This window comes from Trichosurus vulpecula, chromosome 2 (assembly GCF_011100635.1).
Source record: "Trichosurus vulpecula isolate mTriVul1 chromosome 2, mTriVul1.pri, whole genome shotgun sequence".
NCBI lineage: Eukaryota > Metazoa > Chordata > Mammalia > Diprotodontia > Phalangeridae > Trichosurus > Trichosurus vulpecula.
The window spans coordinates 410,239,703-410,253,082 of record NC_050574.1 but is presented as its reverse complement, the minus strand read 5'-3'; the positions used below and the strand labels follow the sequence as shown (position 1 = coordinate 410,253,082).

Below are 13,380 nucleotides of genomic sequence, written 5' to 3'. Positions count from 1 at the left end.
CAGAGTCAGAATAAAAATTCCCTTGAGCATGTCTTATGTCACATTGTATTCTTTGGTAATAAAAGAGTGCAAGTAACTTCTGGAAGAAAGGGAGGAAGGACCCCTTTATTAAGTACCTACTGTGTGTGCTAAGTGATTTTCAAATATTATATATTTTGATCCTCACAACTATCCTGTTAAGTAAATGCTCTTATTATCCCCCTTTTTTACAGTTGAGGAAACTGAAGTATGTTGAAGTTGTAACTTGCCAAGTTTTTTGCTGCTAGTTAGTGTCTGAGACTGGATTTGAACTCTTCCTGATTCCAGCTCAAAGCTCTATCCATGTACCACCTAGCTGCATCAGGGTAGTGTAAAGGAAGGTGACCATAACAGCTGCAGTGTTGGATACTTAAGATATAATATTGTACAGCTAAGCAATGGATAAAATACCAAAATCTCTCCCTATGAAACTGAAGAGTCATATTCCTCCCTTTTATCACCTCTCTTAAAGTTAATTTAGTCTTGAATGTTATTTTTCTTTTGTTTTCTCTTTCTCTAGCTAGACCCTTGTCATGTGTATTTTTGTAGCTATATTAAAGGCTATTTAATCTTATACAATTTCATTTTCATTAGAGTCTTAAAAAAGTCTTTATTTCACCCCCCCCAAAATTCTCACTAGTTTTCTAATAATAAATTCCCCAATCGTGCTGGGCTTGGGAATTTCAGGAAACTAAAGAAGTCCATTATTAGCAGTCTGTATTTTAGTTTATAGTTTCCTTTAGTTGTGGCTGCTGTTGCTTGCTTTTCTCTGATTGCTTTCTGGTTCAATCTGATTTCTTTCATCTTTGGGCCAATGAGATAACAGTACATTATCATCTGTAAAGAATAATGATTACAAAAAACAACGGTGCTGACAATAATAGTAGCTTGTATTTACATAGCATTTTAAGGGTAGTAAAGCACTTTACATATGTTATCTCATGGATGCTTATAATAGCTCTCCAAGATGGTGGCTATAAATATGCCCATTTTTCAGATGCAGAAACTGAAACAGAGAAGTTATGTGACTTGCCCAGGGTCACACAACTGTTAAGGGGTTGAGGTAGGATTTGAACTTCAGGTTCCTGAAAAAAAATTGTTTCAGAAGACAATTTATTGATTTCCATAAAAATTAGAGATATATTTCTTAAAACAAAGTTGACTCCAAGAGATAAAAAACTAACAAACAAATCTGGGTTGTTTTTGTTCATTCTCTACTTATCTCTTTTTCTTGCTATGTGAATTAGGTACCCAAAGCCTTGAACCTTTCTCAGATAAAGGAGGATCACAGAAATTTATTTAGGAAGCAATTTCTTCTTTATAATCAGCCACTTCCCCTTGCCCGTCATTAATCCCCATCTCCAATGAAAGTAAGCTCACAGGGCTCCAGCCACACTTTTTTGACCTTAGATTTTTTTCTTTCATTTCTGTCTCACTGTCCAGCTGTAGCCATATTCCTCTCTGAAATTCAGCAGGCACCTCTATCTTTCTAGCAGTGAAATCCTTTGACATATTTTATGCTGCATGCCAATTCCAATGAGATTTAATAGATGCTGAATAAAAGAAACACTACATTGCACTAACAATACTTATTAGAGACTTAAAAAGGACACCTGGGACAGGTCCTTCACATGTCGATATGATTTTAAAGATCCACACAGCAGCCAAATGTGTGACCCCTTAGCAAACTAGTCTGAATCTGGGATAAATTGTTTGACATAATAGCATGGCTAGAAGCTCTAAAGGCAACAATGATTGTTATTAGGCCTTCTTGGGATTTACATATGCTCTAAGAAAATCTGCTACATGTGGCTAAAGGCAATCTTTCAGAACAGCTTAAATCAGTTTTCTTAATGTAAAAATAAATTAGATTAGCATTGACAACTTTGCACTACCACCCCCACTGCCACCAAGTTCAAGAGTTTGCTCCGAGTGTTAGAAGTTGGCCGCTTTGATGCAGAATGACTAAGGTATTGTTTTATATTAAAGGACATATCCTGGAGCAATGATAATGTTTCATGATTGTAATTAATCATAACAGACACTATCCCCTTTGTAGTTTTTATAAAAGCCACATTGAGTCAGCTTAACATATAGAAAGAAAATTCCTTTTTTTTTTGGAGGGAGGGGTAAATTGATTTTATCTCCTGACAATTTTGTTTTATTCTTAATGAATTTATTTGCAGCATATTTGGTTTTTATTGCTTTAGGAAAATTATATAATTCTTCAAGATCTGGCCTTTTCATGCAAATATAAAGTGACCGTCCAGCCAGCAAGGCCCAAGGGTCGTTTGAAGGAAGAAAGTATTTTCTTCACCACCCCACCTTGCTCTGCTCTGAAAGGGAAACACCACAAACATAATAGCTGTCCTGGGGAAGGAGGTAAGTCAAGATCTAATGGAGAACCGAGTATACTTTGGAGGATGTCAAACATGTTGGAAACATATTTTCAGAATGTGTTTCACCAGACTGAAAGTTTAAAGTAGCCATTCTCATAATGTCCTATAGTCACCTAATGGTCCATACTGGAGTTGTTCTGTTATGAAGTCTTGCTAGTGAGGTATTTGAAAAACAAATATCCTTTCTGCCCTTTTTCCTCCTGACTTCTTTGTAAAAGTGAGAGTTCAAAAGTTTGGGACATTACATATAACATTAGACTTTTTTCTTTGATGCTTTTTTCCCCTCCTCATGTTTTTTATAAATATTATTTGTTGTAAGGGATGGTTCCTTGGATTTGGAGAGGGGCAAAAATTTTTTCTAAAAAAAAAGAAAAGAATGTTTTTGCTCTCAAATAGCATTTTGCTAATACAAAGAGACATCATTAAATACTGCCAAGGAAAAAGAAGCCAAGAATAAAAGACATTTTGAGAAAATTACTTAGATTTTTTTCTACTTGCCATATTTAATGCATCGGACATAGTTTGACTGAGTCCCAATTTTAGATTCTAAAAGCCTAGATTATACATTCTAGAAGAAGGCAATTAGATCTAACTCACAAATTCATAAAAGGACATAACTTCCATTCCTACTCACATAGTCATAACACCGTATTCTCTTCTTAATGCCATTACAGGTCCAGTTCTTTCCAAAGTATTAGCCAAGCCTGAGAACCTGTCAGCCTCTTTTGTTGTTCAAGAAGTCAACATCACAGGACACTTTTCCTGGAAGATGTCCAAGGCCAATCTCTATCAGCCAATGACAGGATTTCAAGTCACTTGGGCGGAAGTCACGACAGAGAGTAGACAAAACAGCTTACCCAACAGCATCATTTCCCAGTCTCAGATACTGCCATCAGTAAGTGTTATAGAAAGAGGCACCTGCTTCTGCCATTAATGTCCATTGTTGAATTCAGAATTCGAACTGATACACTACTGTGCTCTGTGGTACCTTGAAATTCTCTGTCTCACCCCCAGTCTTTGAATGTGGTTTGTAAGCTTTAACACCCTTCAAATTCAGCTTGTGGTAATAGAATAGTAAAGTATTCAGATGAAGGCTGATGGCCCCAGATGTTCCCTAGACTGCCTTCAGTTAAGCAATGCATTTGTGGCTGCTCTGTTCATTCTAAATAAGAGAAGAAATGAAGATCACCGTTTCTTTGATAGCTTTGCTTTGCGGTTATCTTGCCCATGTTATGTGCAAAGTCTATATTTGATCTCTGTGCCTTCTCCTGTAAGTAAGCATTACCCTTTGAAATGCGGTGCTAAATAACATTTAACTCAAAAGTGATTACTACTTGACTTTCTCCCCGAAACATGACTGAATCGAGAGTTAGACAATATAAAGAGTTGGACTCACTTCTAAGCCACCTACTCTTTGGGGAATTGGGTGGAGAAGGGAATAAGATGTGTGCTTTTACCTTCTTCAAAATATACTTAGAATATTTAGTGGGAAGGAAAGGGAAGGGGAGGGGAGGGAGGGGAGAGGAAGAAAGGAGAAAGAAGGAGAGAGGGAGGCAGGAAGGAAGACAGGTAGTTAAGCAGACAGACACACCAAGACAGAGTGGCAGGGGGAGAGGGAGAGGAAGAGGGAGAGAGAGGGAGAGAGAGACAGAGAGAGAGAGAGAGACAGAGAGAGAGACAGAGAGAGAGACAGAGAGACAGACAGAGAGAGAGACAGAGACAGAGAGAGAGAGACAGAGAGAGAGAGAGACAGAGAGAGAGAGAGAGACAGAGAGAGACAGAGAGAGAGAGACAGAGAGAGACAGAGAGAGAGAGAGAGAGAGAGAGAGAAAAGGAAGCCCTAAAAGGAAAACTTCATGACATTAGAATATAGTCTGTTTTCAAAGGTATTCATGTCTGTAGTGAATCTAGGCAAGTTTTGGAAGAATTTCTCTTTGTAAAGAAATAAGCATTGGAAGTCATAGACACTAACATACATTGTGCTTTAAAGAAAATTATTGACTATTTAACTAAAATTGGAATTATCATGAATTCACATCAAAAGATGTGCAGTTGAAAATTTAAAACCATAGGAAAGTCTTGTGCTAAGGCCAACAAAAAATTTGAAATCCCACAAGTGAACCCTGAGAATTGGCATCTTTGCAGATTTACTCTTTGCCAAAAGTCTGATGCTGCCAAGAATTTAGCTAGGTGCTAAGAAACTGTATAGTGGAGAACCCAAGCAAATTAACAGAAACATTCTTTTCTTGCAAATTTAAGTGCAGTTTCAAAATTCAAGTGAATACATATTAATGTAAGCAAATGGCCTCATATAAGGAACAAAATATCTGCAGAGAAACCTTTGTGTACTAAATCCAAATTATTCATTTTATTTAACTTTTTAGGATCATTATGTGCTGACTGTACCCAATTTGAGACCATCTACACTCTACAGATTGGAAGTACAAGTGCTGACTACTGGAGGGGAAGGGCCAGCTACAATAAAATCATTCAGGACACCTGACCTGCTGCCATCTTCACCTCACAGTGAGTATGGAGTCTTTAAAAAAAAATCCTTTTGAGCTGACTAGGAACAGCACATGATGTGTTAATTACAATCCTCTTTAATATAAATAAATTGTGGAAGTTTCATATAAAACAGACTTTTTCTCACTTAAAACTCTCCTCACCAGAGGAGTGGAATACCTATACTGACGAACTGATACTGATTCGACTTATTTTCATCCATTGTAATTCTACAGGGGTATTGTGTATGTAGCAAAATAGGCTCTTTATCTTCCCTCTCTCCCTCCCTCTCTCCCTCCCTCCTTTCCTTCCTTCCTTCCTTCCTCTCTTCCTCCCTACTTTATCTTATGCTTTCATAGTATGCATGTATTAGGGAGAGATAGGAATAGGAGAGGGACAGGGAAACACTAGGAAACAAATGTTTGTTATGGAAAAATTACAACTATTCGATCTGATGAACAGATATTTTATATAAAATTATTATATGCTTATTTTCATTTCTTAGGACCTCATCTTAAGCAACATCATCCACATCACTACAAGCCTTCCTCAGAGAAATACTGAAATGAAATGATTTTTAAAAGTGAAAGAATATTGAACTACAAGATATTTGCAGGACAATAGGTACTTTCCCATTCTTATCTTGCCTAGTTGAAGTTACAATCACATATAATTCATTGATAATTCTGCATAGACCTTTTCCCCAATACATATGCCTGCAATCCTGCATGCTACAAGCATCATGACAGCAGTGTCCATATTCTGCCAACTGAAGATGTAAAGCACCTAGGAAATTATAAAGAATATGCCTATTGTAATGAAGATTTTGTTTTCTATACTTAGACTAAATACAAAGGGTGCCACATGTGTCTTTGATGATCTTGGGAAAGGATCTTTGGAGAAAAGTGATTTTTACATTTGATCAGTTTAGAACAGCTTTGGGTAGATGACGTAAGAGAATATGGAAGGAACAAGCACATTAAAAAAGTAAGAGCAGTTATAGAGATCTTAGTCTGAAAATACATGAGTAGTATCAATTTAAGAAATATTAGTTGGGGAAAATCAATGTTTAACCATTTTCCCCAAATTACATGACAAGTGCTATAGTTAGGCCACATCTATATTATCAGTTAAAGACACCATTGGAGAATAATTTGTCTGTACTTACAGTGAATAGGTACATGAGATGAGGATTTGCACACCGTTGAAGTATACTAACCATTCCCACTGACCTTCTAAAAATGCTTAATATTTAGAGTTATATTCTGCCCTACTTGAACATCCCAGATAAATTTATGTTAATTATGATTTGGCTATTATTGTGATGTCAACTTATTTAAGTAGTAACCAAAATATCCAAGAAATTGATTGATTTAGCCCCAAGAGTGTTTCCCATTCCTTTTTCAGGAAATCAATCATTTCAGTGTCTCCCAGTCCAGTAATCGAAGGTTTTTTTTTTTTATGTCTAGGAATTTAAACTCCCAGATTGTGCAATGTTATTTCTTCTCTCACTCATTCTTTAGTTAAGGAGGAAAACTGCTATTTGCATCCATTTTCCTAAAGTGTTCATATAATCGAAGACTTATGTTACCTCATTCTTAAAATGAAGATAGTTCCAGTCCTGACTTTTTCCTATGTTTCATGAAGAAGCCTATATAGATATTTTTTAGCAAAGGACGGTGCTTTCATTAGTAGGAGAAAATATTTATACTGCATTTGAATCGCCCTTATGTGCTCTACTATTTTCTCTTCTCTTGTATAAATAATTTCCCATTTGAATCACTAAAAATTTCCCTAACCATTCCCAAACAGGAAAAGGTTAATTAATGACATTATCAGGATATCTGATTTCTATGATTATTAGAGAAATAAGACTCCAGGATTTTTTTAAAGAGATACATATCAAATAGATACACAAATGCAAACATGTACACACATACATATATGTATATATGTGTGTATGTATATATGTATGTGTGTATCTATGTATGTGTACACATAGTCACTCACATATGCATACCATATTGGACTTAGTTCTTTACTGGGAAATCCTAAAAACAGATCATCCATCTGGAAAAAACACAATTCCAGGAATCCTGCCAAAGACAATGAGAATTAATGAGAGGAACTTAATAATTAATTTCCCTCAAGGTTTTCTGTTGTTTAATAAGATAACCATAAATTTATTTTTTAATGCACAGCTTTCATGTTGAAGTTTACTGGGAAAAATATGTTTTAAGATTTTAGGATGTACATTTTCATTCTTACCACATGCAAAGTTAGCAAATATCATTTAATGCTTTTCTTACGGGTGCCATGAATTATGGGAACTTACATAGAACTTAGAATTCATGGAACTTATGTGCGTGCACACACAGGCATATGCGCGTGCATGCACACACATGCATACACACATATGCACACACACACGCAAATGTAAGATTATTTATCTAGCCATCTCTCTGTTTCTATTTACCCAGATGTTTTATCTAAGTATTACTTGTAAAAAACTCTTTACGAGATGATCAAACCCAGACATTGATTTTTAAAATATTTTTCTTTCATTATGAAGAAATTGAAAAATCCTAATGAATAAGCTCAGTAACATCATGCACATAGCTTAAAATCCAAGATCCAAATGAAAATTTCTGTTGGTTTTTCAGGAAGCTCTTAATTTAGATATAGGCACACACATATACACATATATGTATATATGTATATGTATATATATATATGTGTGTGTGTATAGATGCATATATATGTATGTATGTATGTATATCCTTGGGAAATAACCAGATTCTAAGATTTAAACCATTTTGTTGAAGGAAACTAGAAACTCATGTTAAAACACATGGGGCATAAGCAAACATAGTACAGAGATCTCCTTGGAAAAACTATGCTAAATTCCAGCACTGATGCCAACAACTAGAATCAACAATACGAAAAATTTTAAAGGGGGAAAGAAAACACAAGTGCACACACACACACACACAAACACACACACTTTGTGTCAAGCTCAAGTTTATCTTATTCCTTTTTTTTCTCATAAAATCAATGCAATCGCTCTTTACAATCTTTTTTATTCATGAATGATTGAAATAAGGAGGTCAAAAGACACGAATGAGAATGGATGTGCATATAGAATTGAATTATTTTTCTTCAGTTTGAGCTAGCCAAAATATAAAGTATTGTTTAAAGTTATAGGTAGAGGCTGAAATCCACAAAGTCAATTCCATCAATTCCATAGTAATAAGGAACTGCGTATATCAACATCTGTTTCTTTTTTTAATCTCCATAACACATCATTCCAGTTTGGGTGGTGGGTTTTTAGGAAAAATATATAGTAAATTATTGTCTAAAAGGCCAGTTGTTTTGCATTTTTAAACTTCTAATAAATTCACATTGGCAAAGTAAAATCATAATTTCACTTTTTTGTAGAGTTGAAAACTATTCCTTAAAAGGAAACAAATTGTTTCTGTGCCTGATCATGAAATCTATCCTGCAGAAATTTATAAGATATATTAAAATTGGGCAGATCGCACATTTAAAGACAACAATATTTCATTCAGTAATTATGATCATTGTTTATGGGACTGAACCAAATCTTTTAGCTACTCAAAAACAAGGTACTGAAAATAGAGAAAAGATAAATATATACTGTATAAACCACACACTTTTTCCTACTAGAGTGTACATGTCTTAGATTTATCCAAGACTATCTCATGAAGATTTTTTTTCCATCTGAAAATTTTAAGATTCTTATTACAAATGATCTTGTGTTCTTTTGAAAGCACATGTTACAATATTCATACTATTTATGGGAAAAGATCATTTTAATGCTAGGTTATTTTGGAAGTGTTTACAAATGAGAGTTCAAACTAGAACATATTATTGCTTCTTATAAAGCTAAAGGGACAAACATCAGGCCCTGTCCTGACATCTTGATTGAGTAAAAGAGATTCTTCCCATATTAGGATTGTGGGAGAAGGCCTGGGCACCATAGTAAGATGCACAATTAAATTGTAAGGGGACACTGGGAACATAGGAGACAGAAGGAAAGTAATATTTAAAAATCAAACACTGAAATAGGTCAACTTATCTCATTTCTATTTAGAACACATACAGAAAAGTTGAGTTCTGTCTCATGTGTCTAAATAGTGCCAGTGGAAATTTTATTTTGTCCTTCATATTTGTAAATGTTCATTGTGATATTGACTTATTTATTAATTCCCCTTACATTTTGTGACATGTAATCCTTCGTTTTTGTTGATAATGAAAATCCGAAATAACTATGTCATGTTATGAGACCTTACACTTTCGAACCAGGAAATGAGGCTCAAAAGCTGTTGCATGTAGTTTAAAAATTATTTAAGAAATGTAAATGAATTAACTGAAGATGTTGACTATTATATATGGTTTTGCATGCCCAAACTCAGTGCTCAGATATTGGCATGAACTGTAATTACTGTCATATCTCTACTGAATATATTAGCAAGTTACACAATTTGCAGAGTGATTAACAGAGGTTTATATGTAAAATTATTTTTTCCTTTACTTAATTATATTGTAGTGTGAAGATAACAGAACTGCTTATCTATCACCCAAGTGGGCTGTAGAAATCATGTTCCTTGTAACAGTCATTTAAAGTCAATATTTATTTATGTATGTAATAGAGAACAAAGTTTGATTTTTGTGTATGTCTGTCCTGTTATTTACAGAGAAGAGATCTTCTTGTAAAATTTTTTGTAAAAAAAAAACCACAAACAAAAGTAATTGTAAATAGTCTGATATTCTGTTACTCATTATTTTCATGTTAGAATTTGTACATATTGTTTAAGTATTAAACTATCTCTAAACCTGTAGAGGAAGCTGTATTTTTCATTCCAAGGGGGCCACATTTTATTCTTTACCTTCAACAAATCAGAGACTCCTCTAACACAAATCAGACTGAAGTGGCATAAGTTTGCTCTGTCACTATGTCTGGAATTGAGGTCTGGTTAATGTTAAAAAAGATGCACTTCGTTCTAATGAAAGTTTTCCAGAGTTGACAATCAACACCCCACAGGCCTTTCATCACATTTAAAATCATTATTCATGATGCCTTTTAGTAAAGACTCTTCATTTATTTTCCTATTATTGTCAGAAGTATCCTCACTAATCCTATATAGCTTCAACATTTAAACACCATTAATAAATGTTTCTATATCATAACTCCATGTATTAAGTTGGAGGATTGCCTACAAATATTGTTAGCAAAGCATAATAAAAATAGTGCCTTTTATCATGTCAAGTGGCAACAATATTTTCCCACATGATTCTTAATTACCTTGTTTATTATATATATATATATATATATATATATGTATATATATATATATATATATATATAATGTTTATATAATGTCTTAGTGATTAAGTGTCAGGAATATTTCTATTTTTAATACTGTTCACACATGTATATTGGGGCACAACTTTTGTCCTACCCATTCTTTGTCATCTTCAAAACTCACATTCACTAAGTTCAGGTTCTATGAGAAGCCCATATCTCAGGACTCTTCCCACGACCCAGATAAACTTTATACATACACATACTTTTAGTTCATCTTCTAATAAAGGGTTCTTAACTTGGTGCTATGGATGCATTCCTAGAGTTTCACAAAATTTGATGGGAAAATGTTTTTATTTTCACAAACCTCTAACTGAAATTTAGCATTTCTTTTCAATACACAACAAAGCATTATTCTGAGAAGGTGCTATAGGCTTCATCTGACTGTCAAAGGGGTGTATGACACAAAAAAGATTAAAAACTTCTGTTCTAATGTAACCCCTGAATTTCTAGGCCCTAGAGATTTGCACTTGAAACCATTTATTGGCCTTTATAGATTCTTTATCTCTCATTCCAGTGTTAAACCTAACAATTCCCAAGTCAGACAACATATATTTATTGTTCTAGACCTATACACACAACAAAAATCAGTTTAAGGAGACACAGGTTTTATTATTGGTTCATCATTATTATTCTTTCAATGATTGTATGATGGACATCATGGAGTCTCACAGAACCACTACCAAATAATATAGTTGTCAACTTCACATAGCTGATAATGAGTATTTTTTGTTCCTGACCTTCCACTGGAACCTTGCTCAGACACTGGCCTCACTCTTCCACAAGAGACATCCTGGCCTCACCCACACTCAGCTGAGGCCTCCTTTGATTGAAGCCTTTCTCTTGCTATTAAAACTTCTTTCTATGTATTCCTCTTCACCAGAAGCCTTGGAAAGTAAGCCTTCTGCTCCCTCTTTCTTGTTGCCGAGGCCTGTCCCTAATTCTGCTGTTGGAGCAATGGTGACACCTAAGTCTCTTGTCAACCTGCCCTTTTTTTCTACCCTAAATACTAACCCTCTTTGGAAGTCACAGATCTCAAGACTCAGAGAGGAGTGTAGAGGTCAGAGTCAACAGTGGTCCAGTGCTGTCATTAGCATTTTCTCAGATACTTCATAGGTTTGATAATAATGACACAATTACATAGTGCTTTAAGATTACAAAACTCTTTCTTTTCAACAACCCAGTGAAGTGAACTTTATGGTTATTACTCCCCCTACTTTATAGATAAATAAACTAAGGCTTATAAAGGATAAGTGACTTCACCAAGGTCACAAAGTTAGTAAATAACAGAAACAGACTTTAAACTTTGATCCTCTTGACTCCAAAATCATTGTTCTTTCCTTTTTTTTACGGGTTGTCTGGAAACCTACATTTATAAATTACATTATATGATTTATAAATTTAATTTTAATTTATAAATGTAATTATAAATTTCAATATTTAGAAAATTCTTTCTATCAGAAAAATCTTTTCCAGGTTCCAAAGACCTAATTTACAAATAAACTTTTGCCATGTGGCCTGTCTAGAAAGTGCTATCTGCTTGTATGTGAATGCGGAGGAGAGAATTCAGGTGAGTTATTTTTACTCATTAAAAAATAAATACCCAAGGTGGTAATAAAAGAGTAACAATTAACCCATCAACATGGATTTTAAAGTATATACTCAGTGCCAGGCCTTGTTAGGAGCATAAAGATAAAAATGAAATGCTCTCTGCCCTTGAGGTGCTTACATTCTACTGGGGTGGGGGTGGGGAGGGAATATGGCAAAGTATACAAATGAGTGCATATGAATATAATCAAAATAAATACAAATTAATTCCAATTTGGAATTATGATGGTTACATTTGGACATATGGGAACCTTCCTGTGTATTGAGGTATATATCTGAGATTAAAGAGTATTGGAGGCATGCTGAAGCAGAATTTGGCCGAGACTGAATAGGTGAGTCAGGTTTAGGCAGAGGTATGTTGGAACCAGCTCTAATCAGAACCATTTAAAATTTTCAGGGTGAACATTTACAACTCATAAATCATCAACAATTGAATTTATTGTTTTGTTGATTTTCTAGACTTAAGAAAGCATTAATAAGGCAGATTAAATTTTAAAGTGTGTGCATTCATCCCCCCCTTGTTGAACTTTTACCTGCACACTCCTAGGCTTAGGGAACACTGAAAGATGAGCCTATAGATGATAAAGAAATACTGAAATAGAGCTCAGAAAGTATACAGTAAGCAAGCAAAGGGAAGTGTGTGACAGTGGTGAGTGGAGAAAGAGGTGATAGAACAAACTGATGATCAATACAAACCAGGGGAAGAAGGAAAGAGCCACACCTGTTTAATGCTGCACACCTGTGTTCTGCTGTCTCAGTTGTGTCTGACTATTTGTGACTCCACTTGGGGTTTTCCTGACAAAGATACTGGTGTGGTTTGCCATTTCCTTCTCCAGCTTGTTATACAGATGAGGCTGAGGCAAACAGGGTCAAGTGACTTGCCCAGGGTCACATAGCTAGTAAGTATCTGAGGCAGCATTTGAAGCCAGGAAGAAGAGCCTTCCTGGTTCCAAGCCCAGTGCTTTATCCACTGCACGTTTTAAGATGATGATGGAGCAGTGGGGAATCTGAACTTTATAAGGCTAGATCACACACACCACACAGAGATTAGAATGTTTGAGAAGGGAATGTGCTGTAGAAAATGACTTTATGAAGAATGCTTTATCTTGTTTGAAAATGAAATAGGCTTGAGACAAAGAGGCTAAAAGGAAAGGCTGTTATCCAGGACCAACTCTCTAAGACTCAATTAACTTTTCCATTTCTATTTTCCCATGTAAACTAAAGGCAATACAGTTCCCCTATTTCCTTGGCTGTTAATGATGTAAGCATGATGACCAGATGAGCATTTGCAAAGCACACACAATTTCTCAAAGACAAGCATTTTCTAGTAGTGTTATACATTTCTCCAAGGGTAAATGCAATTGGAAATAGGCTGATTTTCATGTTACCACTCCTCAAGTGATAAGCACAAAATGGATTTGAAGTGTTGTCCTGAAATTTAGTCTATGAATGTTCTTCACTAAG

General features: G+C 34.9%; 1 protein-coding gene across 1 annotated transcript in view; it reads left to right on the top strand.

The window, feature by feature from the left end:
- Positions 1 to 7,902, top strand: part of ANOS1 (anosmin 1) — a 256,068-nt gene extending 248,166 nt beyond the window's left edge. Inside the window, exons 11-14 of the mRNA XM_036746532.1 lie at positions 2,229 to 2,400; positions 3,092 to 3,312; positions 4,802 to 4,943; positions 5,428 to 7,902. Of these exons, the coding sequence (XP_036602427.1) occupies positions 2,229 to 2,400; positions 3,092 to 3,312; positions 4,802 to 4,943; positions 5,428 to 5,486 (594 nt within the window). The 3' untranslated portion in view covers positions 5,487 to 7,902. The remainder of the gene's footprint in view (positions 1 to 2,228; positions 2,401 to 3,091; positions 3,313 to 4,801; positions 4,944 to 5,427) is intronic.
- The last annotated feature ends 5,478 nt before the right edge of the window (positions 7,903 to 13,380 follow it).